General features: G+C 41.5%; 1 protein-coding gene across 1 annotated transcript in view; it reads right to left on the reverse strand.

Annotated features, from left to right (window-relative positions):
• Positions 1-27,293, reverse strand: part of CERS6 (ceramide synthase 6) — an 814,747-nt gene that overhangs the window by 196,378 nt on the left and 591,076 nt on the right. Inside the window, exons 7-8 of the mRNA XM_086956583.1 lie at positions 2,763-2,891; positions 1,942-2,048 (exon numbers count right to left, since the gene is read on the reverse strand). Coding sequence (XP_086812709.1) covers positions 1,942-2,048; positions 2,763-2,891 — 236 coding nt within the window. The remainder of the gene's footprint in view (positions 1-1,941; positions 2,049-2,762; positions 2,892-27,293) is intronic.

The following is a 27,293-nucleotide window of genomic DNA, read 5'->3' on the forward strand; positions in this document are numbered from 1 at the left end:
CTGTGCTATGTGATTTCCTGAAGCCAAATTGGGTTCTATCGAGAATCCCATTCTGCTCGTGGAATTTAGAAAGAGCCACATTCATGTGCCTTTCCAATATTTTTGCTGGAACTGGAAGTCTTGAGATAGGGCAGTAAATCTTCTCTTCCGCTGGATCTAAAGTGGTTTTTATCATAAAGGGAGATTCTACGCTCTCTTCCATGCAGCAGAAGAGATGCCCACCACTATGACCTTATTTAATGTACTGCCAGAGGAGGAGCTAAGATAGTAGCCAACTCATGAAAGATGTCCACAGGGCAGGGGTCAATAGGTGCCCCAGACGTAGTTTATAAAATTAGCTGGAAACACACTCAGAGAACAGATACTCTCATTTGTGACAGTGATTTCAGATGCAGAAAGGACAACCCTTTCCTCCAATAAAATCCTTATATATCGCCTCTACTTGTTAGATTGTGGTAATTGCATTACCACTTCTTTAATTCATGACAAACTGACCTTTGCAAAAACAAAGACCACAGGACTACATATGACATATTAAAACAATAAAGTAATATAGGGTTAGGAAACATAAATATATACATTCATTTTACAAACTAAAATGTACACACCCTCTTACAAATACACACCAACGCTGTTCTTAATCTTGCTGCATGAAGTACCAGCACGCAATGTTTCCACATGATCCAGACTCATCTGTGTCCCATTGTGCAACTTTCATTGCAGCCGAGCACACGCAGCGTAGTGAAGCTGCAGCACTTTACCAGGCTCATACTCAAGGTTCAGGTTCATGCAGCGCTTCACTCTCTCCCTCCTTCCCCACAGGCACTGCGCTTTTCTCAGTTTTTCCCCTTTTCCTGCTTTTTGCTGGCATTATTACTCATGTTGTCAGCGTGCTTCCTTTTTATCCTATTAGGAGGTCTCTGTGTGTAGGAGGGCCTAGAGATCTAGGGATTTGGCAAAAGGAAGTTAAAGAACACAGGACTGTTATTTCGAAAGAGGGCTGTCATTAGCGTATTGCTATCTTCCTAGTCCAAGAATTCAAAATGGTCGCCATTTCCTGTTTCTTACTGCAACTCCTTAACCACCATTGCACAATAATAGCTTTCAACAACTCGCAGAAGTCTTGTCCCCTTGATCCTGTCAACCTGGACCTTGAGTTGCCTCAACCTAGAATATGTTGCTGCTTCTTTCTGCAATTCTTCCCTTCTTTAGTATTACCAGGTTTTAAGAAACAAACAAGCACGTCTACAGAAACGTTAACATTTGCTCTTTCAGAAGAACAGACGGGAAATCGATTTGTAAAAATGATGTTGCCGTTCACTGCTAAATGAAGACAAATATTTTAAATATTCGGTTAACCCTCCTATAAATGCAACTACATTTTTACTTCACATCGATTAGACCTTTAAAAACACATACCAAGGAGTTTGATCTCAGAAAAAGCTCCTTGGGAAGAAGTTGAGTGTATGTCATGGGAGAATAAAGCAGGTCTTTCACCCAGTCACTAAGGTGCGAGGCAGCTCCGGCTTCGGCAGTGCTCCCTATTTGCCCACAACACCCTGCAGGGATGTTTACTCCCTATTCAGGCCTGTAACAATAGATATAGCCAGAAAAGAACGGGAGCATTCTGATTGGCTGGCCAGCTCCCAGCATTCCACTTGCTGATGCCCATTATTGTCCCTCATGTCCCTAATGCGCTTCCGTCTGTGCCTCATAAACATTATTGACTGTTTCCGCAGTTGGTAATGCTAATTTAGAAAACGACCTTTTATGCTGAGAGGATGAGGGTAATACATTTCTAATCACAATTTGAAGAATACTCTTAACTTCCATAATTCTTATATTGCTTTGTTCAGAAAAAAACATAGTGTCCACGTTTTGATGTACATTCATTTTCTTTCATTAACGATTGTCCTACTTTAAGGTAGAACAACAACTTACCATAACGGGAATATAGCAAGCCGTGTGAAGATGAAAACAAACGCAAACGTGATAAACAGAAGGTCACACAGTTTTTGGCATTTGGAATAGTTGGCCATTTTAGCAGCCTGCGGAAGAAAAATATGCAGACTGTAATGCAAGATGGTAGAAGAAATGCCAAGCAGTGCTCATAAGTTTAATAACACACAGTGGATAGTGTAATACATTAAATACATGTATTCCATGTACGGTTGTAGTCTTAGATTGCAAAGCATGCAAGAGGCATAAATAACCTTCTTTTGGGTAAAATGACGGAGACTAATTAATTTGCACTATCTCTAACAGAAATAAAACAGCAGAAAAGTGTTTAACAATACACACGACTAAAATGAAGTAGCTGAATTACTACAATTAACGAGCCCTTTGCCAAAGCACTGAAACGCAAAGAAACACCATTGAAAGCTCCAGGAGGAAGAACAAAAGCTACCGTATTTTCTGGCGTATAAAACGACTAGGCGTATAAGACGACACCCTACTTTTCCTTTTAAAATATAGGGTTTGGGTTATATTCACTTGCTTATAAAATTACCCCGGCGTATAAGATGACCCCCAACTTTTTAAAAGATTTTCAAGGGTTAAAAAAGTCGTCTTATACGCCAGAAAATACGGTATGTGTGCGTAAGAACCCGGACCTCGGTCCCCCAAACAAAGTAAAAGTTCCCCCTGTAAATCAGGCAGCATTCGCTGTGACGCTTACTATTTCACAGAACGAGACGCAGTACCAAATAAACAATAACAGGCTGGTTCATTACATGTCAGAAATGCACAGGAAAGGATCTTACCTCTAGAAGCACATCTGCTACATCGTGAAGACACATAACCAAGGTACCTACACGCACCATGTTGTTTACATAGGAAAATGTTATCAGTGAAATTGTTGCAAGGTGATGTACGGACATAACTCCAAAGTCCTATGGGAAAATATGGAAAAATCAACTGTGTAAATGACTTCAATAGCTTTTGTAGGTCTGGCTAGAGGCACCTTTATCAGACACTACACCACAACATCCAACGTGCAAATAATATTCCGAAATATCTTTGGGAAAGACTCCATTTAATCATTGCAGATTTTCGGTCGAATCCCCTTTTTACATTAACCCACACACCATTTCATACTTATGCAACAAAATCACATAGCCACAAGGATTTCAATACAGAAATACAACAATTTTTATTAATTTTAATTATAAAAAAAGGTATCTAGCTGGTGTTATACTAAAGTCATGTACACTCTGATATTTCAGTCATTGCTATGTAAATAGCAAGGGGCCGATTCACAGAACTCGACAAAATCCTAAACTTACTACTTTTGGTATTCACAGAAGGCATTTGGTAGTCTTAAATTAGGATTTTGTCCCAAATTAGGATTTTGTCTTAAATTAGGATTTTGTCTTCAATTAGGATTTTGTCCTAAATTAGGATTTTGTCTTAAGTTAAATTTAAGGCAAACTTAAATTAAATGTAAATTAAATTGAAGACAAAATCCTAATTTAAGCAAAATACTAATTTAGGACAAAATCCTAATTTAGGACAAATTCCTAACTTAAGACAAAGTCTTAATTTAAGACAAAATCCTAATTTAATACAAAATCCTAATTTAAGACAAAATCCTAATTTAAGATTACTAAATGCCTTCTGTGAATACCAAGAGTAGTAAGTTTAGGATTTTGTCGTAAGTTAGTTTTGTGAATCAGGCCCCAAATTCGGTGATATCTGGCGTTACATTTACAATCCCAAACTCTCAAAAGAACTGACAATCAGGCACTTTATCAAAGGCTGATGCTTCTTGGCTGGTGTTTATGTGACAAGTGAAGGCATGTATGTATTGCGGTACAACAGTGAATGTTGCCACGTGGTACTCAGTGATTCAATCTGGAAGGAAAAACAACATCACATAATTCCCCAGATACCTACTTTTCACATTTTTTATCTCAATCAAGTGGAACTACTTTATACTGATTTCCTAGGGAAGACTTTTTTTTCCAAAAGGGCTAGATTGCTTGCTTGCCCATTAGGAAATGTTGCTTACTGGCCACGAAATGTGATCATACCAAATGAGAGAGCAAAGAAGTTCACCACGCCAAAAATATTTTGAATTGAAAAATAACTGGGATGAGAAGCACTTAAACGTCCTTTGCTGTGAGCTATTTTGAGTAAGGTTATGGGAGGTTTGAACTCTAAGTGAATTATGGACGAGTCGATTTTGCGGGACCAAGACAAGACTTCTATACATTGTTCGCTCAGTTCATCCACTTTGCAGAAAAGTTTGGAGTTTCTGGATGTTCCTGAATGCAGCACTGCTCAATAGGAGATGCTGTAGAAGAAAGTATTGCTTCGATCATTGATCAATCTTTCTTTATAGAAACCATAGTTAACACATTGACAGCCCTCACATTTGGCATGCTGAATTAAAAAGTAAAAATTCCCTGTGAGATGTTTGGTGCTGCAGGTCTTTCTGTATTGGAAAAAGCCTAGAACTACAAGTTTACACGTGGAAATCAGTCATATCGTCAATTTTCCATGAAGTCCCTCATTGTGCAAGGCTTTCTGGGATAAAGTGTAACCACTTGGTAATCAAGCAATGCAGAATTATCAGAAATTAGTTGGTAATACCCAACTTGGAAAAATTGGAATCAGTGTTTAAACTCTCTGCAGTGTTACCGATATTTTGACAAAATATTGACTTGTAAATATCTGGATTCAGAAATATTGGAACAAAGAATATTGCTATACAAAAATTAACATGATGCAGAAATATCGTTGCCAATAAAATCCTTCTTTTCAGGTAAGTAATATCATTGTTAAGAATATCGTTGTTGTTAATATCGTTTTTAATAACACAGTTTGTATAATTGTTATTCATTTTATTATAGTTTATAATTTTAAGTGAAATAGAATTTTTCATGTAATTGGTAATAGTTATTTATAGCGTTGTAGTAGTTTGTCTTGTTTGTGTTGCGTTAGGGAGGGTAGTTATTTAAGCAATAATGAATTATTAATAATTTTTAGGTAAGTATGTGTTTGATTTTAATTATGTACATTATGTAATACTGATTTATTTTACTTAACTTTTAGGTGTGGCTTGCTATGTTTGTATTGGGCGGGAAGTTAATTAGGCAATCATTTATTACCTCTTCCTTTTACATTTAATATGAATTATTTGATTGATTAATAATCAAGAAAATTATGGAATATATATTTTAGCTGTGGGCTGACAGGTTTGTAGGGTTCTTGGTGGAAAGTTAGTTAAGTAATAATTCATTAACAATTATATAATCTATTATTACTTATTGAATTGAATATTAGGTACATTATTTAATCTATACTTCTATTATAAAGAGAGAACACAAACCTTTGAGCCAGGTAAACTACAAAAGTAATGCACCAATCACTACACCCAATACATCATTTGAAAGGGGAGATGTGGCAGAAGGACATAGGCTATAGATATGTACACCATATACATTAAAAAAGAAAAAACGCCAACAGTGATAAAGTAGTCCCTTGGGGGCGTGGCCGTGGGTGTCTCAAACAACAAATGTGAGCGTTTACAGGGCCGTGCCGAGTGCAAATAACAAACATAGGCCAAGCGACTTCACAACACACTTACATATGCACACATAGAGCGGAAATGCGCTTTCACTGAATTTAGAACGCACAATATGCAGACATAGAGCGGAAATGCGCTTTCAATGAATTTCTAACAAACATTTGCAAATCCCAACATAAACAGCGGAAATGCGCTTTCAATGAATTTAAATTCACACATACAGCGCGGTAACACCAATATACAAAAACAGCAGAGGTGCGTGCTATAAGAAATATACACACATTCGTTGCAGTTACCCAGACAACATTGACGCCTTCGCGTTAAAAACCGGGCGGGTCTTCCATCGATGAGGAGTGTCAAATGACGCCACACAGGGGGCAGGATTAATCGCATACTACACCAATCACAACGCACTAAAGAAAACACACACACGACTTCAGCTTACCAAAAAAAAAAGTCTTTAACCATTAGCCATTGACCGTTACAGGGGGGTAAACACGAACCAAAAAAGCCAACAAGAAACGCAATGGACTGCGCATTCACGAGACTTTCCTCACATCTTGCGGACAAGATAAAACGCTTACAATAAGACATACGAATAACGAAAATAACACAACTCCCCATAATCACTCGAGCACTGCCAGGACTTCACCACACAATTGACAAAAAGAAAGGGAAACTTCTTTGAAGGGATACAAAAACGAACACACGGAAAGAGCCTTCGAAAGAAAAAAAAACATTAAACAGGTGACACAACACTTTCCTCACATCTTGCGGACAACATAAAACACGGAAAACAATACATACGAATTAAAAAAATAACACAAGTGGGCCAAATCAGTTGAACAGGGCCAGGACTTGCACAGACAACTCTTCTGCGGGGCGGGCGGGGGCCATGAAGCAGCCTTTTGCTCCCGGACAACGTCGGGTCGGGCTGCTAGTACTTATATATTTCAGTTATATTTTTGTTGCACGTTGCTAGGTTTGTAGGGGTATAGGGCGTGAAGTTAATTAATAAATAAATAAATATTTACTAATTTAATATTAAACAATTAATTGATTAAAACATATTAAAATTGTGTAATAATTATATATGTTAGTTATATTTAGGTGGACTGCTGGGTGTGTAGGGTTATAGAACGGACATTAATTAAGTATTAATTACAAAAATATGTATTAATTGTTAATTATGTAATTATCAATTATGTATATTGTATTATACTTATTTTTTTTTTATATTTTAGGGAAAACATTTTTTGACTTGCCTCTAACTTTGGCCTTGCTTGATCAATCTTCATGACATTTTCCCCAAAAAGTGTCAAAGTAGGTTCTGTGTGTCATGGATTTGGGGGTGATCGATTGGCTGGCATATTGGAAGTGAACTTATTGAAAGTAATTATAAGAACTGTGACATTTATACCAACAGATATATTCCAGTGGGAATGCTGTTTATTAAAACATGATTATTTTGATTGCCTATTAAGACCATAATGCATCATTTGCAACTTTGATTGGCTGGCAAATTCAGCCCGGGAGAGGGCAGACCCCTCCCACTTTAAAGATTGTATTTGGCAAAACAGAGGGCAGAAAAATTTGCAGAATAGGCAAAATAGAGCAGAAGAGGGCAAAACAGAGAGCACTCAGACACGCACACACCCACACAGAGACCCAATGAGACTCATGATTCACTCACAGTCCTCTGGAAATGCATGCACTCACTCACAGACCCAATCATAAACTTACACCCACTCACAGACCCGTTGAGACACTCATGCAACCTCTCACAGACTGACATAGACACTCACACACCTTCTCACACACCCAAGCAGAGACAAATACACCCATTTATAGACCCACTCTGAGACTCACTGTTGGAAAGTCATCCTGTGCATTGGGCACCCCCCAGCGTTTTACTGACTGGGATTGGTAGTAACTGGCTCTGACTGACCCTGGGCTCTGCTTAACCAGGCCCAGGGCCAGTGCTATGCTGAAAAAGACACATTTCGAATACAGTGAAAACACCTACATACACTAGGGTACTCTATGGGTTGGGGTGCCCCTGTGATTGGCATGGCCTACCCAATAAGGTCCTAGTACATAACAGGGCAGGGGGATTGAAACTACCTCTCAGTCCCCAGTATATAACAGGGCATGGCAGTTTAGAGGCCAGCAGCCCTTTCTGCACTTGCATGTGTGCACTGCTGAAGCCTGAGGTCAGTTTAAAAGTAGCCCTGTGTTGCAGGACTGCTTTTAAAAAGTAAATTGTGCCCAAAGGGTAGGGAGTCAGGTATTTCTAAGGAGGACCCTTATAAAGTGAGCTTTATATGCCCTGGGTTAAGTGAAATTGCACATTTCACTCGCACATTTCACTCCCCAGATTGTGATAAAGTGCTGCCCAAAATCGACTTCGGTGCTAGGAGCACTTTAGAGGGAGGATCTGCAATATGTTTACATATTCAGAAACCCTAAAATCTCCCCTAGGTGTCCAGGAGTAGGGGTCCTATAGATATAGGCAGAGTACTTACACATGTTTTTCTATAAGCACTGGTGCTGGAGAAATGGCCCGCCATTTTTACCATTTCAAATCCCATGCCACATAGATTAACATGGCAAGAAGGTATTTACTACTAACTCTTGATAGGAGAAGGCTAAAAAAACATTCGAAGACTTCCCAGAATGGCAATAATAAACTCAACAATATAATATTGTTGAATTTCTCCTAAAATGTACAGACAAGAAGTTATAAGACTTTCTTGTTTGTAAGCCCAGATTCAGCCTTCCAGTGGTCTGTCCTGACTGGTCAGAGTTAAGTGGATTAGCCAGGCTCCTTTGAAGAGGTGATAAAGAGCTGCTGGGGTTAACCAGCTCTGCTGGGAGGGCAGTGCTCTATTACACAGGAATGCTAGAGCAGGAGGAGGAATAGTAAACAATGGACTTCAAGGAAAGGGGAAGACACCAGTGTCATTTAAAACTCTACTCTTTTGAACCCAGCCAGATGCTAGGCTTAAGGAAGGAATGAGCAGATGCAAGGGAGAGAGACTATGGAGATTAGCCATCCTAGGGGTGTGTTTAGCCAGCTCTTCTTTCCCTGCTGAAAATTCTGCCATTATGAATTTGGAAGAATTGGTGCACTCTAGGACAAAATAGTACCACCCTCGGCAGAAGTGGTCATGCCTTGGGGCGGTACACTATACCTCATTGGACAGGAGTGACCTCCTGCTTGACCCAGAGAACTTGGAATAAGTGTCTGAGAGGGGCAGATCCTCTCATATCTGCTGCTTGAAACCTAAGAAAGCAAGAAGGCCACACTGAAAGGTTTGATGTGCATTTCCTATGGCCTGCACTCTGAAGAGTGCACCTTCTGTACCATCTAAAACTACAGCCAAGTGGACTACCGCGAGTCGGCCTGGATCCTTGGTTTGTCCCGCTTGAATGCTTCGGAGGTTGGACTTCCATAAATTTGACCGGGAGCTCATGGTAAGGCAATCCGGTGAACCCTCGCCGAATCTGGACTGGCTGAGAGTTTCGAGAGACCCTGGGAAGAAAAGCTCAAGAAAAGTTTCTAAGTCAGAAGGTAAAAATTTTGAATGAGACCAACCATGAGGGGTAGCCAAGCAGGGATCTATTGTGGTTGACCTGAAACTTTGACTTTGACCCGGTCTATCACAACCAGATGTCCCGATTAGGCGCTATAGTCTTCCATGTGCTAGATAATGCTAAATATTTGAAAATTCATATCTCTGGTTTCCTACATTGGATTATTGTCGTTTTGGTGTCATTTTAAAGTTACAAATATTTCCTACTTTTATGAATTGGTGTTGGATTTTTATTGTGGATTGTGTCTTACTTATTTACTGAATTGGTGTTTTTAAATGCTTTACAAACCTGTCTTTGAAATTAAGCCTGCCTGCTCACAGGCAAGCAACCAAGGGTTGAGCATAGGAATAATTTTCTAAGACAAATTCTGAGCCCTATACTGCCATGGTGGCCTTATTGCAAGTGGCAGATATACATTTCACCGCACACACAGTGACATACCTGCTCCGCTGTAATCAGGCGTCGTAGCACACCCGGGACACGCTAGGTGTCACTGGGTGGGCCCGATGATGAAGCATGCCACCAACTAGGTTGGTGGGTGAGGGCTTTCTAAAGACACCCAGCAGGTGCCAATACCAATTGACAAAACAATACTGAGTCACCATGATGGTTATAATATTAATGTCATGCTAACCCCATTCCTAGCTAGTCTCTTTTTGATTTATTGAGATATACATTTGCCACTACCAATAATCCAATTTCCAACACTAACACACCCACGTACAGACACACTGAGAGATTCACACACACACTCACAGACCCAGAGACTCATGCACTCACTCACAAACCCACTCAGGGACTCATGTATGTACTTACAGACCCACTCAGGCACTCATACACTCACTCACAGACTGACACACATTTATGGAGGCAATCACAAACCCACTCTGACATCCACTCAAAGACCCACTCAGACACTCATGCTTCCATTCAGACACCCACTCAGACACACATGTACCAAGAGACTCACATACCCACTCACAGACTGCGACACACACACACAGAGGCACTCGTAAGCCCACTCAGACACCCATTCACAGACCCACTCACACTCACACTCCAGCTCATATACATACACAGACACTCATGCACCCACTCACAGACCCAGTGAGAAATGTATGCAGTCACTCCCAGGCCCACTGAGACACTCACACAACCACTCATGCACCCATTGAGACACACACACATTCACACACCCACTGAGACACTCATGCACTCACAGATTCAGTATCAATGGTTACACTGCCACTCACTCACCAATTCAGCTACTCACATATCCAATCAAACAGACATACAGACACTTATACACACATGGATACACCCTTAGAGTCACTCACACACCCACTCACCCATAAAGCCACTCACACTATCACTCACTCACACAGCCACTCACTCAGCCATACAACTACTCACATAACCACTAACACATCCATACAGAAACTCACACATCCACTCATACACCCATATAGCCACTCAGACATCCACTCACACATTAATACATATGGTCACAGAGACACTCAGATTAGATATATTAGAAATAGCATGACTGGTTTTACAGAAAGATTCGTAATTCAACTAATGCTGTAGCTTAGTATATATCTTTAAGTCTCAGAAACATGTATAAAAAACTTACAGTCATTGGATGATATAATCAGTAATGTCATTTGAAATTTCACCAGTGATGTCACTGACCATGTCATGAGTGATGTGAGATGTGAGGTCATAAGCAGTGCATTGATTTGGTGCTGTTGTAGGTTGTTCCATATACAGGAGCTGCTCTCTAACTAAACTTGGGAACTAACCAACTTTCTTTTTTGCACATGTATATAATCGATTAATCAATCAAAATAAGTTTTACTTGATTTTAATAAAAGTAACCATAAAAGCATACAGATAACAGAATAGTTTACACAATCACAATTGTGAACAATTGAGCAATTAGGATTTAAAATTGTTAGTAAAACCTCATATCTCGATAGCCTATTTTTCCTAAGTTAGATACCAGACCATAAAAAGCTGGAATTCCTGAAGCAAATCAATAAAGAAGTGAGTTGTTGTAAAAACGAATGCAGGGCAACATTGTTAAAAATTGTAATCCCGTAAAATAGATAATATAAAAAGCTCCTGAGGGACCTTGCAAAGTATATAAGAACATTACGTGAAAGGTGCATTGGCTAAATAAATCGTCACAGGGCATTTAATCAGAACCTCTGACCAGTTGTTAATATTAGGAGATGTGACTAGATGGTAAACAAAATCCAATCTAAAACAAATCAAAAACAACCTTTTATGACAATTCTGCACATAATTAAGTTATTGATGTAAGCCATCCATGACAAGTATCTGGTTATTGACAACAGTAGGTTTCACCAATTCCCAAGATAATATCCGTTCTTCGAGCGAGGACAGGCATTGTTTCTTTAATTCACTTAAGGCAGGGTTTTTAAAATATTCAACATGATCTAGATCCAGACAAGTCTGTTTAACAAATTTGAACTAGTGGCTTAATTGCATATGGGACAGAATACGACAATCAATAATAATCTTAAGATTTAAAACTGTGTCTTCACCCCAGGTTTAGTATTACATACAAAAGAAGAACAGCTCTTACAGACAGACAAAAGGCTCCTCAAAAAGGCATTCTCTACCATCTGGATCCAGTTGATGTTGTAAAAAAACAAAACAAATTAAAGTGAAGTAGTGTGGCTCACTGGTTAGATGCGGCAGACCCGAGAGCAGAGGACGGCCCGGGACCAGGGTTCGATTCCCGGCACGGCAGGTTTCTGGACCAGGGTCAGCGGACTCGATAATTCTCTCGCCTCGGTGCCCACTCTGATCAGCGATCACACTCGGCAACTCTGGGCATTAGCTTGCCTCATCTTCACTAACGGCCCCACCAGACCGCCGGGGATGCCTGGTCTCACCCTGGAGATACCCATTAAGGGACCATCTCTCAGGGAAGCCAGGAAGGGTTTCGCAGCGGTCGAAGCGCCTTGGGACCCTCCGGGTAAGTAGTGCGCTATATAAATGCCTATACATTTACATTTACAAATTCTTGCCCCATATAGAGATGCCGACACACAATTAGCTTTATATATAGTTAGCCTCTCCCTCGTGATTTTTGCCAAACTTGATGGCGAAGTTTAGAAGCTCTGAAGTAGATTTATTGAAGTGCAATTTGCTGTTGTTTACAACCAGATTTCATGAGCCTTGTGCCTCAAATAAAATTCTCAGATAAGAGAATTTGGTAGTGAAGCTAACCTTGACATTGCCAACTACAAAATAATGACACTTCATGGCTTTTCTCCCACATTTAATTTTTGAAAGTTTTCCCAAAATTAACATTCAAACCAAGGTCTACCATGTGGTTGACAAAACAGGTAGGTATCTGCTGCAAAGCCAATGGGGCCAATCTGGGGAAGATCTCTGCAGTTTTTGGTCATGACAGAGCCCAGACTGTTAGTGTACAGGATATCAGAAAGGTTGCAAGAACACAACCCTGTCTAACCCCTCTCTCAAGATCACTAGTGCGAGTACATTCACCACAGGCTCCATAATGCACTCTTGCCCTGCACCCCCAACACATTTCTCTAAGGAAGGATACTCTCGGGGGATCCAGCCCAAGCTCAAATATAATTTCCCACAGTTTGTTGTGGAGAATAAAGTTGAATGCATTTGACAGGCCACCAAATGCTAAACACAACTGACCTTTTTTCATTGAAGTATATTTTCCAATTATCAGATTGAGATTTAACCCCTGATCACTCATCTCCAGACCTCTATGGAAGCCATATTGCAAGACTGAGAGGGTTTCATTGGTCTCAGCCCACTCTTCTAATCTATTCAATAATATTCTCTGTGTGACTTTCACCAGGGAGTCATGGAATGATATTGATGAGTAGCAAGCTGAATTTGTACACTTCCTCTTTCTTGTAGAAGGAAACTATCACTGACTCCGACATGTGGACCTATTATAGCTAGGGTGCACTTTTCCTGTTTGCGCCACGGCACACCTTTAAGGAGGTGCGCCAGGTGCAAACAGGAAAAGTGCGCCCTATCATGGAATGCTCTGCCCTCAGGGCAACTGTGAACTTGTGCTTGCCTGGGGCAGTGTATTCAAGAAAAATATGGAGCAGCTGTTTAAAAGGTGCTCTGTGTTTTTCCGTGCAGGCGTAAACTTGCCTGCACTTTAAAGAGGGATTTGAGGTCCTCTTGCAGGTGGGGGCAGTGAGTGACTGCACCCGCCGGCAAGGGGATGTCTGTAGACCCCCTTTCCACTCCAGATGCCAGCATCTGAGCCCACGTATATAATATGTTGTGTGCGCAGAGGCAAAGGGATTGCCTCATTTGCATGGGCCCACAGCCCCATGCAAATGAGGGAATGCCCTCATGAGGAAGCGCTGGCCCTACATGTACGCCAGCGCTTTCAGTATTACAGAAGGGGTGCATAAGTGTCTGTGGTCCCTTCTGTGATATCATTGTGCCCCGGGGGCATGCAAAGCAGGTGCAAACGCTAGTTGCGACCCTGGGGAATGTTCTGTAATAAGGCCCCAGGTGATCAGAATACCAGTACAGCAACAAGTCCTTAATACCCTTGTCAAACTTAGGCCCCATAAAGGTACATTGGCCTTAAAAATATTGTTTTTCAACCAGGATGAAAAATAAGTCACTGGTGTCCGATACTAAGCCCTCAGCAGTTGTGGGGCCACACCACTGTGTCTGCACACTAGAGGTAGAGTAGATCTTTGAAAAGTGGGCCATCCAATCAGACTCGTTGATGGCAACCCCTAGTTTGGGGGCACTGTAGTCCTTTCATAGAGGGCTGGTAATTATGCACCAGAAGGCTGAACAATCTGGCTATACTAGCTTCAATCAAGGATCCTCCGGCAGCATTCTTTAGTTCTTTCTTACTTAGTTTCAGTGCTAAAGTATACTCACATCTATGCATTCTCACTTTCAAAGTGCAGCCCGGAATCTTGTGAAGGGCTGCCATGAGATGCTTCTGAGCTTTGAAACAACTGGGATCAAACTAACCTGGACTATTACAACTAGGCTGAGACATGGATCTAGTTAGGCCTTCGTTATTCCCCTGGGATATACTAAGCAAGCTTTCTAGAAGTCATCATCATTAGCAGTCATCCAAACAAATGTCAAAAGCCTCCCTGTGATCAATAACCTGCTTTTCAAAAACAATATTAAGGTTGTTCAGAGACCATTATAATAAAACTAATTGTCAGTGAAAACCACAGTGTTATCAATATCACATTAAATATGATTGCTTTCAGGCTCTACAAGTGGCCTACAATCATAATCTGGGGGTAATGGTCACTCATTGGAATGGGATGAGCTGTGAAATTGAATATTAGCGTACCAAGGGGTCAATTAGGAAACCGACGTCCTGTCGGAGGACAGGACCGTCCGCCACAGGGGCCCAGGTCCCGTGCCTCGAATTAGGATGCACCGGCCACAGTGGCGGGTGCATCCCGAATTTTTAACATTGCGGCGGGCGGGTTGCTAAAACTGCATGTTGTGCGTTTCACAGCACAACATGACAGGCACCGTGAGGTGCCTGCCATGTTGTATTTTGAAACGCAGGGGAGTACCATAGGGGGGAAATTTAGTATACAATTCATCCGAAGTGAAAGAAGCCCCTTGGTGCATAAGCCTGCCTTGTTTCAATGTAGAAAACTATAGTGTGGTAGGCCTCAGACAGTGTGAGCATGATTAACTACGCCGGTTGAAGGGGAAAGCGAGGGAAAACATGGCACATCCGTAAGAACCTCATAAGTGAGAAGCATGTATGTGTGTGTGTGTGTGTGTGTGTATATATATATATATATATATATATATATATATATATATATATATATATATATATATCCCTTGTTAAGTGACACTACTTTGAATACGAGACAGCAGAGAAAACTGTTATACCGGCACCACTGGGGGGTTACTTTTAAAACCTGTGAAACCGAAGTACTCATCTCTGCTCTGGTGTATTAAGAAAACGTTGAATAAACACCTCATACACTGTCCCTTTAAACTGGATGGAATGACTGAAGTCCCTTCTCACTGTCCTATGAGCTACGTTATTTAAACCTCAACGAACCCATGGACACGGCATCTTGGCATTTGAGGAAGAGTTATGAAAACTCGAAACGCGTTATGCCTGTGTGTTTTTTTTTAATAAAAAGAGCTCTTGCAAGTACATGCGATATTTGTAAGCTGTTAAGACATTATAAGCAGATTTCTTATATGGGCTATTCTCCCACTTTCATCAAGCCTGCTTATGATACGCCTGGTTATTTAGCCCTCGATGGGCATTTGCAATTATTTCAAATTATCATACATTGTCAAATTTAGAAGGCAGCTATAACATTTATCTCAAATCATCAGATAAATGTTATAACTGCCTTCTAAATTTATAATGTCTTAACAGCTTACAAATATCGCATGTGATTAACGAATGCGTGAAATAATAAGGTTGTTGAAATATAATTTATGCCGATATATAGTCACATGTATTTGCAATGAGACCAATAGATGTCCATGGTAACTGGTCTACAATCAGTTATGTATGCAGATAGACGGTAATGCCCATTCAGGGCGCGATGTATACATTGTCACAAAAAACCATTACAAGATGGCAACTATGTAACAGTCCTTTGTTTACCTCTATGACACACACGTGATGGGTATTTAAAAAACAAAAAAATGGCGCGCCAATGTACCATCGACAAAGGCAGTAGCCGAAACGTGTCTAGTTCTCTGAGGGTGAAATAAAGAATCTGAACCCTCCTCCCGCGAGTGCTGTGTCTTCTTCAAAGGTGAGGGAGAGGAAAGCTTTGATATATATATATATATATATATATATATATATATATATAAATATATAACCAGTTATAGTTAGGATCGAGTTTCCGTAGGAAATGCATTTGTTTGTGTTGCTAATAAAATTGGTGCTGTTTGACAAATCTCCACTAAACATTCCCAAAAAGTTTTATTTTATGCTTAGCTTGTGCATGGGAAGTTTCAGGGTCATCCATTCAGCTGAGGCTGAGAAAAATGAGGGGTCCCAAAATATGGTTTCACCATTCACTTTTACATTGACGCAGCTACACACTAAATCTCAGAATGGATTTACACCACATTTGGCAGAGAGCTACATCTAGGTCCACAAAGAGTGCTTTTTGGGTTTTGGTATAAATCTGTTCAGTAGTGTTTGAGCCATTTATGCTAAAAAAACGTGTAGGCTCCGCAGATCCCAACAGATTTCAAACTGAGATCTGATTTGCTGCAACCAAGTTAACCAGGAGGTGGCTGCAGCCATATTAGGAGCCCTAAAAAATCAAAACAAAAAGACACAAGGTGGCAATGTGGGAATATCCTGACCCCATAGGCTTGGTGCCTGGAGCCAACAATTTTTTTTTTAAAGTTTGCCTCAAATTTCAGAGTATACGCAAATCCACAAAGGATCTGTGAATCGCATCACATTTTAAAAAAAAACATGTTTTGAGATAACTATACCTGGTGATTTTCTGTGGTTTTTAGAGTTTAAAATTTTATATTTTATACTCTAAAAACTCGGGCCAGTGGTGCAGGCAGGAAAACCTGTGTTTGTTCTTGATTGGCAGGAGCAATTTAAAATCCACTGCCATGCAGGAGCAAACACTAAATCCGCTCCCAGTGGGCCGGGGCTTAAAAAATGCTTCCACCTGCTGGGAGCAGAATTTTCATCTGTTTCACTGCTCGCAGTGATGCACAGATCTAAATATTGTTTCCTGCTTGCAAAAAAAATGCATTATTAGCTGCTCCCTATGAGGGGAGCAATGCCTGCTCCACTCACCCACCTTTTATTCTGTAGGACCCAGGGATGGGGTCCCTGTGGCCAAAATAGACCTGTGGAGGGATGACTTGTGCCCGGACCCATAATATTAATGCTAGGTCCTGAGGGATGGGGTCCTTGGAGCATAAATTGGCCCAGGGAGGGGGGAGAATGCCTCCACTCTCCCTTAAATTAAGGCCAAGTCCTGGGTATTCTGTCGCCAGGTCCAAAATAGGGACAGAAGGGTTTTCCCATGCCCCCTATCCCTAATGTATCACTGATCCCCAGGGATGGGGGCCTCAGGGCTGATTACAGGCCCAGGGAGTGGGTCATGCGCCCCTCTCCCCAAACAATAATGGTTGGCCCCAACAAAATGTTGCCAGGCCCGTGGGATGGGGTCCCTCTGGATGAAATCGGGCCGAGAAGGGGGGGAGGGCAGTACGTCCCTTTGCACCCTAAATATCATGCTGGGCTCCAGCGGACAGGGTGGGCAGCCACCAACAGCGCATCACCAAAGACTGTGCGCATCATGGGATTGGATGCATGCAGGGGGTTGGCCAGGCCCTGCCCTGCAGACAATGTTCCCTCTAATTTTTTTCCTCTGTGTGCGGCAGTGGAGGGTCTCTGTGCGCTGCAACCATGGCTATGTGCGCCAGGAACCAGACCGCGCATGCATGTGGTGCCAAATGTCACTCAAAACGTTTACTTTAAAAAGTGAAAAGATGGTGCATTTTCACACAAACAGCGCCACAATAAGGGTATTAAGACCAGTTTGCAAATTGGATAAACATGTCATGACATGAATTGGTTACACAGTCAAGTACACTTCAGGTTCACAAAAGCACAAGACTTCAACGGTGGTACCATCATAAGATTTTAATAAGCATTCTTAACTGGAGCACTGTTCATTGGGTTGGGAAATGTTGAGAGCCTATACAATATCACATATAAACAATAAGGGAGAGGGCCGTTCAGACACGTCAAGTGGCATCACTAGATGGGTGACAGGGTTGCTTCTCATGGCGATCCTTGCCATTTTTCCAATGCTGATAAACTCTAACTAGGTCAACTTTACCATTCAGGAGGTAGGCCTTTGTCCCCATCAGCATATCCAAATGCTTCTGCTCTAGTCTATTCCTCAATTTACTTTTGATAGTATTCATGAGGCTGAATCCTTGTTCACAATCTGCACTAGATGCTTGAAACGTTGCGCAGACATCAACAAGCTGAGACACCACACTATACTGAGCAGCATTGCGTACAGTGAAATTCACCAATGCTTGAATGGTGGTAAATAACCCACCCTTTACTTGTTCTGCCACCACATATTTATAGTCCCTGTATTGTCGAACAATATCTTCTGGTGTTTCACAGTCACCCAGGACCAAGACATTTTAATACTTTTCAACAAGTCTTTGTAAATTTTCAGTCCCAAAATCAAAATGTGATTGTGTTGCTATTGCCTGGATTTCAAACCTTGCCCATTCTTCCATCTCATTTTCAGGGAACCTTTTTTGCATGTGCTCACAAAGAAGAGAAACAAAAGACAAAATAGGTGTACAACACCATCGAATCTCTTACATTGCTGTTCCAAAAGACAGTGTCCCCCCAATACTGCTGCTTAACTTGGCCAACCTTTGCTCTTGCATACTGTACAGCTTTAACAGTAGTCAAAGAACTCTTTTGGAATAGTTTGCACAAAGATGTGAATTCACCCAGAATGTCATCAAGTACTGCAAGTGAAATAGGGTAGTTGGAGTTTGATAGCTTTTTGTAACAATATTTAGCAACTGGATCATTCTCCTCAACTTTCTCATGATCAAAGTACTAAAGAACAGCCTCGTAATTACGAATTAGTGCACCAACAGCAAAATGCCTTGAAAGCCACCGGACTTCTTTCAGTGGTCGAAAATATCCAGCTTGGACTTCCTTGCAGGAGATCTGGAGAACACGGTGTAGACAGTCCACAATAAAGGCTTCATCTCTTTAATCATTGGAACCCTTTTCCAGGCATCATCAACTCGCCAAATCTTCTCGATGGGCGATACAATGCTGCTCTACTGGATGAGGAATGGATTGTTTAAAGTAAGTAGCAACACCATTATTCTTACCCAACATCACAGTCACACCATCGGATGTGAACATGACCATTTTCTAAAGGTCCAGTTCATTGGCAGTGTAGAATTCTTTCACAGCAGTAGAGATAGCCTCAGCATTACAACTAGTCAGCTTCACTATGCCCCCAAACTGTGTTTTGTGCTCTAGTGATGTTACAGGTCAGAACTTGAAATACAGGATAAGCATTTTTGTAACAGAAATATCTGTACTCTCATCAATTATCAATGTATGATATAAAGCGTGCCGAAGTTCTGCCATAGCTTCACAGTGTATCACGCTATTAATGGTCCTCAAGGAACTCTAAGTTGGAACCCAAAGGAGATAGGTCTATGAAAACGTGGTAAAGGCTAGACCCTTTTTAAGTATAAAGCACACAAATTGCCTAAACCACACTTACTTAAACGAAAAAACGTTTTTAGGTTAGAAAAATATTTATTACATTCCAACCAGGCATGCTTATTCAATGCCAAATATTTAGACTTTTAAAGTATCTTTTTTAACATTAATAGGCAGAAATGAAACGGACTGTGCATTCAATATTTACATCACTGTACAATTGGTTTGATACACATAGAAACAAACAATGTCAAAATAATATATAAAACATCAAACATTCTACAAAGAAATTAATACATAACAAAACACCAATATCATATACATATAGAATCAATGAATGAAATAAATTGAAAGAATGGGGAATATGGTCAACTGACTGACTCGAAATTGATAATGGCTTGACTGGCTAATCCTAGTATTGTTTGTTAATAATGCTCTATTCCACCAAAGCTGCCGACTCATTTCGAGACCGGGACAAACGTCCCTGGGCTCTCATCAGGGCTTTTATTCTTTGTGTCTGAATGATGCAAAGAAAAAAGCGTTTTACTATTTTGATTAAATGAAAGCCTCTATTCTAAAGTTGCCACATATACTATTAGTTTGTGCACGGATAGAATCTACATACCAGGCTTTTTTTATGGGGTGGAGAAGGCTTGTGGGACTTGTTGTCAGAGTGCGGGGAACCAAAGGGATCAATCGTTTTCTGTAGGCAGGCGATTTTATCTGAAAAATCAGGGTTTGATTGAACAAGGCTGAGCGTTTACATTGTTGCCTAATGAATAAGTGAATAGGAGGTATAACTCATAACCAACACTGACCTTGTGCTTGCCGCTGACCGGCTAGGTGGCTTGTGAAATATGTATTTGGAAAAAGGGGACCCCTATATAGTACTGTTGCACTTGCTATACATAGGGAAAAAGTAGAGTTTGGAAAGGTCTATAGCCAAGTGACAAAATGGATGAAGCAAATTGTTTTCCTATTCTCTAAAACAGAACCGAAGGTATTATATACCACATATATATATGATGTATAAAGTCCAACTGTATACAAAGCCAATAAACATTAGATATTTCTGATATAGCTTTATTATTCTTTTTATATATAAATATAGACTTTTATGTACTTTTTTTCTTTGTTATCTTGTTTTGTTTTTTGGGGTTATTGTTTTTTGTTATATAATATTCAATTAAAATTACATAAGAAAAGATACAAAATCAATAGACATGAAACTGGTGTAGAATGTTGAAGGCAAAGCGGTAGACACCATCATACCACCATACACAAAGTTAGACAGGCTGTGCTGAAGAATTGGCACCTTTTGGAAGGACTTGATTGTACCTTTCCCAAACCGATTTTTGCTTATAAAACGAATCAGAGTATTGGGCAACAACTGATCAGAGCTGATATCGCAACACCTAAGCCAAAAAGCGACTTGTTGTCACAATGGAATTTGAAACCAATTGAGGGCCACCACAAGTGTTGGAATTGTGTAGCTTGCCCAAATACAATCGAAGGCAAAAAATTTACACACCAAGGAGTTAGATGGTCACATACAGAGTTTTTTAATTGTAGGACCAAAAATGTTGTCTACGCGATACTGTGTCCTTGCATGAAAATGTATGTTTGCAAGACTAGCCAGCAGATTAATCATCGGATCAGCCAGCACCGGTCCCGCATTAAGAAGAAAGTCATGTCAGCTCCCATGGTAGAGCACTTCTTAGAAAAGGGACATGATGAGCATGACTTCAAGTGGTCCGTCTTACTCACAGTAAAATCTACAAATCAATGCCACGATGTCGAACGGATTTTGCTTCAAAAAGAAGCATACCTGATTCGGAAATTCAATAGCACGCAAACCGGACTTAACAATCTCTCGGAGATAGCGCGGTTATAATAAGTTAACCTTTTTCTGGAGTGACTTCTTTGTCAGGCTATACTCGCCAGGCTGAGCCAGTGGGACCGACTCTTCTATTATGTGCAAAAATATACCCTTAACATCATTAAAAGTGACCTTGGCATTCCACCAGTGCCGTTTCAACCATCCAGCTCGTGAATATAAAATACATTGAATCCAAAAATGAAGAACATACAAGAGCGTAATACTCACTACATACAACAGATGCTTTCTCATCTCCAGATTAACTTTCCAATAATACAGAACCTTTTCTAAAAAATTAAACACACTGTGGCCCTTAGACTCATACTAGTTAACCCCCCCTCCCTCAAATCATTTTTTTCAAAACATCTGTTTCACTGCGACTATTTATCACCAAAAACTACAAGTTCCATAATGCACTGGGGCTCGATTCAAATAAATCCAGCCCACAAACAAACGGCCATTTTGATTGAGACCTCGAGGAACACAGTTGCTGAGAAAGCGCTTTTGGAGAAGGTAATTCTCTACTCTAAAGGTGCCACTTTTGAGCCAAAACTGGAATTTTGTTTGAATTTCCAATAAGGGTCCCTTTTACTTGACAGGACCGCGAGTGCTGGGAACACATTGAATTCAAGAATAAAGAAGCCTTTACAAGGTAGGCTCTTGTTGTCACTCCATAGTGTTCACTAATGTAGATGAGGACCCACCCCCCCTTTTTTCAAATTTGCTTACTTTGCCCTTGCTCGGAAATAACGCAGATGGTCATATTTCACAAGCCACCTCGCCGGTTGGCGGCAGACACAAGGTCAGTGTTGGTTATGAGTTATACCGCCTATTCACTTATTCATTAGGCAACAATGTAAACGCTCAGCCTTATTCAATCAAACCCTGATTTTTCAGATAAAATCGCCTTCCTACAGAAAACGATTGATCCCTTTGGTTCCCCGCACTCTGACAACAAGTCCCACAAGCCTTCTCCACCCCATAAAAAGTACCTGGTATGTAGATTCTATCCATGCAAAAACTAATAGTATATGTAGCAACTTTGGAATAGAGGCTTTCATTTAATCAAAATAGTAAAACGCTTTTTTCTTTGCATCTTTCAGACACAAAGAATAAAAGCCGCGATGAGAGCCCAGGGACGTTTGTCCTGATCTCGAAACGCGTCGGCAGCTTTGGTGGAATAGAGCATTATTAACAAACAATACTAGGATTAGCCAGTCAAGACATTATCAATTTCGAGTCATTCAGTTGACCATATTCCCTATTCTTTCAATTTGTTTCATTCATTGATTCTATATGTATATGATATTAGTGTTTTGTTATGAATTCATTTCTTTGTAGGATGTTTGATGTTTTATATATTATTTTGACATCGTTTGTTTCTATGTGTATCAAACCAATTGTACAGTGATGTAAATATTGAATGCACAGTCCGTTTCATTTCTGCCTATTAATGTTAAAAAAGATACTTTAAAATTCAAAATAATTGGCATTGAATATGCATGCCTGATTGGAATGTAATAAATATTTTTCTAACCTAAAAACGTTTTTTCGTTTAAGTGTGGTTTAGGCAATTTGTGTGCTTTATACTCAAGGAACTCAAAGGCATAGTTCTTGCTCCTCCAGCTGTCTGGTATCTTGACATACAAAGCTAGGTGGTCATGGATGTCTTGTACAGATAACATCGAAGTATTCATCTTGACTGCCAGCAACACGTTGTTGATGAGAATCTTTATCTCCTCAGGCATAGATCTCTACCAAACAATTGCCTCTTCTGCTTATACTCACGTAGACCTGTTTAAATGTGTGGGGTACTGTCTGTGAAACCTGCAACAGAAGATGCACTAGTTTAACTCTACCAAACAATTACTTACTCACGCATTCAAAAGTGCCTGATTTTTACGCCGCTTGCTTCTTTAAAGCGACAGTGCGACTCTCTCGCACGACGTCCTGGCTGTGTGCGTGCTCCACACAAGGCAGTGCGCGCTGACGTCAGGGGAGGTGCACGCGCCTGTGGGAACACGCCTTAAAGGGAACGGTGCCTGCAAACATCTTTCCACCATGCACAGCTGGAGGCCGTGTGTCGTGGGGGTTGGATTTCCTTATTGCGATGAAACATTACTATTCATTAAAAAAACATAGACATTTACTGAAAAAATAAAGGTTAAAGTAACTTTACAGTTAGGTCAAATGTTCAGTAAAAACATAACGTTTAAACTCTAAAACCCTCAGAAATTCTCTAGTTATAGGTATGGTTATCTGAGGTAACTATATCTCTTGCCCTAAGGTAACTATAGCTCGTGCCCTCGCCATGCACTGCAGGCTGGTCGCAGGTTCTGGCGAAGGCCCAGTGGCCAACCCCCCGAAAAGAAGCCAACCTGGGAGGGGGTGGGAAGAAAAACAAGGGGACCCTACTCACTTGGAGCCTGGGTATAAAGTTTTAGCAAAACAACAACGGCTCTGGTGGATAAATATAAAACACTTATAATAAGTATTTATGCACAATGACAATGTAGGTGGTGAGGTGGACGTCATATGAAGCTGGAACACACTAGAACTAGGCACCCGGATGACAAATGCAGAGGCCGCTCCAGTTCGTGAGCTATTAAGAGACACCCGTCGTAGACACACTAATTTCCCAGTCTCTATGTTATGTCGACACCTCAGTGACCGCCAAGAGCATGGATTCACCAAACACATCCCTGCTCTGTTCTCTATTCACCAGCCCCCACTCCCCGCCAAAAACGCTTACCTGACGCATTGTCCGTATATAAGACAACGCGGCACGGGTCCTCACTGTCATTGTACCATTGTGAGAGGCAGTACCATGGAGACCCGTAGTGAATACAGCGCTATTGCTAAGTAAATTGCTTTCAGTATAACAGAGCTCGTTCCCGTATTTCTGGTAATTACCTAGTCATTCTTGACGAAGAGACTAACAGCAGACTCTTCTTCACAGTGCCTGCATCGCCAGAAATGAGCTACAGCCATTGACGGTGAAAGCTTTATTATCCTATTCAAACATCCCTTCCCGAAGAGAGAACGCCATTGTGTGCATTTCGGTAAGAATTGCCTGTGCCTTGGCCACACTCATTTTTCAGCACGTAGTCTCCCTGCATTGATTCGTCTGTATATTTGAATCCATTTCACAGTCCCCTGCCTCTCCAGCTACACCACGATCGTGGTTACTACGGATTCTATGGACCTACCTATTATACATGTTTGCCTGCCTACCACACCCTTCTAAGGGGTAAGTGCTTTAGTGTACGTTGTTCATAATTTCAGTGCCAATTTGTTGGTCCTGTGTAAACAGAAGTCTTATACTGTTCTCTTCTTGTCACGATTCCACAGCTCCCGGCCGGGAACCCTGTGAGTCTCTTTTATTCACTTCCAACACACGGTGCAACTTCTACCAATTACATGTTACCAAGCAGCGCAAACCCACTTCAGGTATTCCCAGTTCCAAAATAGAGCGCACTTGCTATGAATATCACATAAGATAGTTCTTTAACGTTGGTCCACTAGCTGACAATTTCTATACACTCTACTTCATTGGTGTCCCCACATTGACAAGTCCTGAAGAGAACCGACATCCACCAAGGGTCGAAAAGTCGTCGACAGTTAAAAAGAGACGGACCTCGCACAATAGTTGCCCATATTTCTAACTATTGTATATTTATTATAGACACTTTATTTTGTCGCCTCTTTCTGATGAAAACCAAATACAAAACAGAATTCTTTTTCTATGCTACTTATTTTTCACTATAGAAGTGTAGGTTCTCTAATATATTCACTTGGGACACACTGTCACTTGATATACTTTGTATGTAAATGTTTTATATACTATGTGTTAATAAACCTTTATTATCTATGTGTGTATAAACTATGGAAATACCTTAACAAACTAACCAAATGAATATACAGCTTCTTTATTTGACGTCCACCTCACCACCTACATTGCCATTGTGCATAAATACTTATTATAAGTGTTTTATATTTATCCACCGGAGCCGCTGTTGTTTTGCTAAAACCTGGGAGGGGGGGCACGCAGCCCTCACCCTGTGCTGACTTCGCCCCGGGGACCCTATCCCCTGGGGTCAGCCCCTTTATATAGGGGAAGGGAAACGTGGCCTATTCCCCTGGACCCACTGCTGGATTTATAAATAGGGAAGGGGGCACATAGTCCCCATTCCCGGAGAAATTTCCGGCCCTGGGGATCCCATATCTGTGGGCCCAACCATGTTATAAAGAGGGATGGGGCATGCAGCCCCCCTACCAGAGACAATTTGGCCGCAGGGACACCATCCCCTGGGGCCCTCTATTATTTTAAATAGGTAGGGGGAACATAGTCCCCCTTCCCGGGACAATCTCGGCCCTGGGGACCCCATCCCCGGGGGCCCAGACAAGAAAGGAGGGCACCCACAATCTCCTTGTTGGGACCAAGGTCCCACGACCCCAATCAGCTCCCCACCTCCAGCAAGCGGGAGCAATATTCAGATCTGTAGGCATGCCCCACTCCCAGCTGGCAGGAGCATTTTTAAGGCTCCAACCAGCGGGCAGCGGACTTCATGTTTGCTTGCCACTTTGAAATTGCTCCAGCCAAGTGAAAGCAAACACAGATTTCCTTGCCTGCACCAGTGTGGGCAGAGAAACTGCTATGTCCCGGGAGTGGGCACCCCAGGCCATAGCTTGAGCCCATCCCAGGGGATGGGGTCCGCCGGGACACTTATGGCTCTGGGATGGAGACCACAGTGCCCCACTCCCGCCCCACTCCCTCTTATGTCCCCAGGCCATAGCTGCACCACAATCTCCTTGTTGGGTCCCAAGGTCCCTGCGACCCCAACCAGCTCCTCACCTCCAGTGGGCAGCAGCAATAGTCAGATCTGTATGCATGCCCCACTCCCAGATGGCGGGAGCATTTTTAAAGCTTCAACCAGCTGGCAGCGGACTTCGCGTTTGCTTTCCACTTTGTAATTGCTGCAGCCAAGGTAAAGCAAGCACAGGTTTCCTTCGATGCACCATTGTGAGCAGATAAACCGTTATGTCCCGGCAGTGGGCACTTCAGGCCATAGCTGGAGCCCGTCCCTGGGGATGGGGTCCGCCGGGCCACTTATGGCTCTAGGATGGAGACCACAGTGCCCCACTCCCTCTTGAATTTGCAGGTGGGCCCCAGAGGATGGGGCCCCCAGGCTGAAATGAGCCAGGGTAGGGGATCAGCATGCACCCCTCCCCAATATACTTAACAAATTAATCCCTTCTGGGGCCTTGCCCATCCTGGGGTAATAGTAAAAATAAATCTCAGTTCAAAAAAATGAATTCCCTGTGAATTTATAGGAAAATTAAAACAAATCTAGGTCTATGGCCCCCAACAGGGTCCCTGGCAGACCACACCACCAGGCATAAAGGGTCAGGTTATTTCTACCTTGCCCCCTTGACTTTTTGTGTGTGCTTTTTCTTGGGACTCGGCCAAGTCCCAAGATGGATGCTAGCACTTCCTGGTTAAAGTGGTGGCACTGATCCGATCTCTACATAAACTGATATACATAAATCTTTTTTAACATAATTCCAATACTACTGAACACATTTACACCAAATTACAGAAGGGCTCTTTCTAGACAAAGATCTAACGTTCCGCCAAATTTGGTGTAATTCTGTCCAGCAGTTCGGACTGTAGTTATTTCTACAAACCCTCTGGGAAATTGCATGGGGAAAAATGCGTTTTGACCCCACCCCCTTTTTCTAAGCCCCCACTTGACAGATCACCCCGAAACTTACAGCTGAAGTGAGTGGCAAACGAGTTGTGAGAATTTGGTGAAGATTTGTTAAATGGTCTCAAAGTTTTCAGTAAACCAACACACGCTTTTCCCATGATAAGTAGGCCCTAACTATAACTGCCTAGTGCTGACCGCCACTAGCTTATATACATATATATACTTCAGTTGCTACTAAGCAAGCAAGTTCCTGTCCTCAAGAACTATAGCACCCGCCCTGAGCTTTTGATAGGAAGG

Source organism: Lissotriton vulgaris, chromosome 2_1 (assembly GCF_964263255.1).
Source record: "Lissotriton vulgaris chromosome 2_1, aLisVul1.2, whole genome shotgun sequence".
Lineage (NCBI taxonomy): Eukaryota > Metazoa > Chordata > Amphibia > Caudata > Salamandridae > Lissotriton > Lissotriton vulgaris.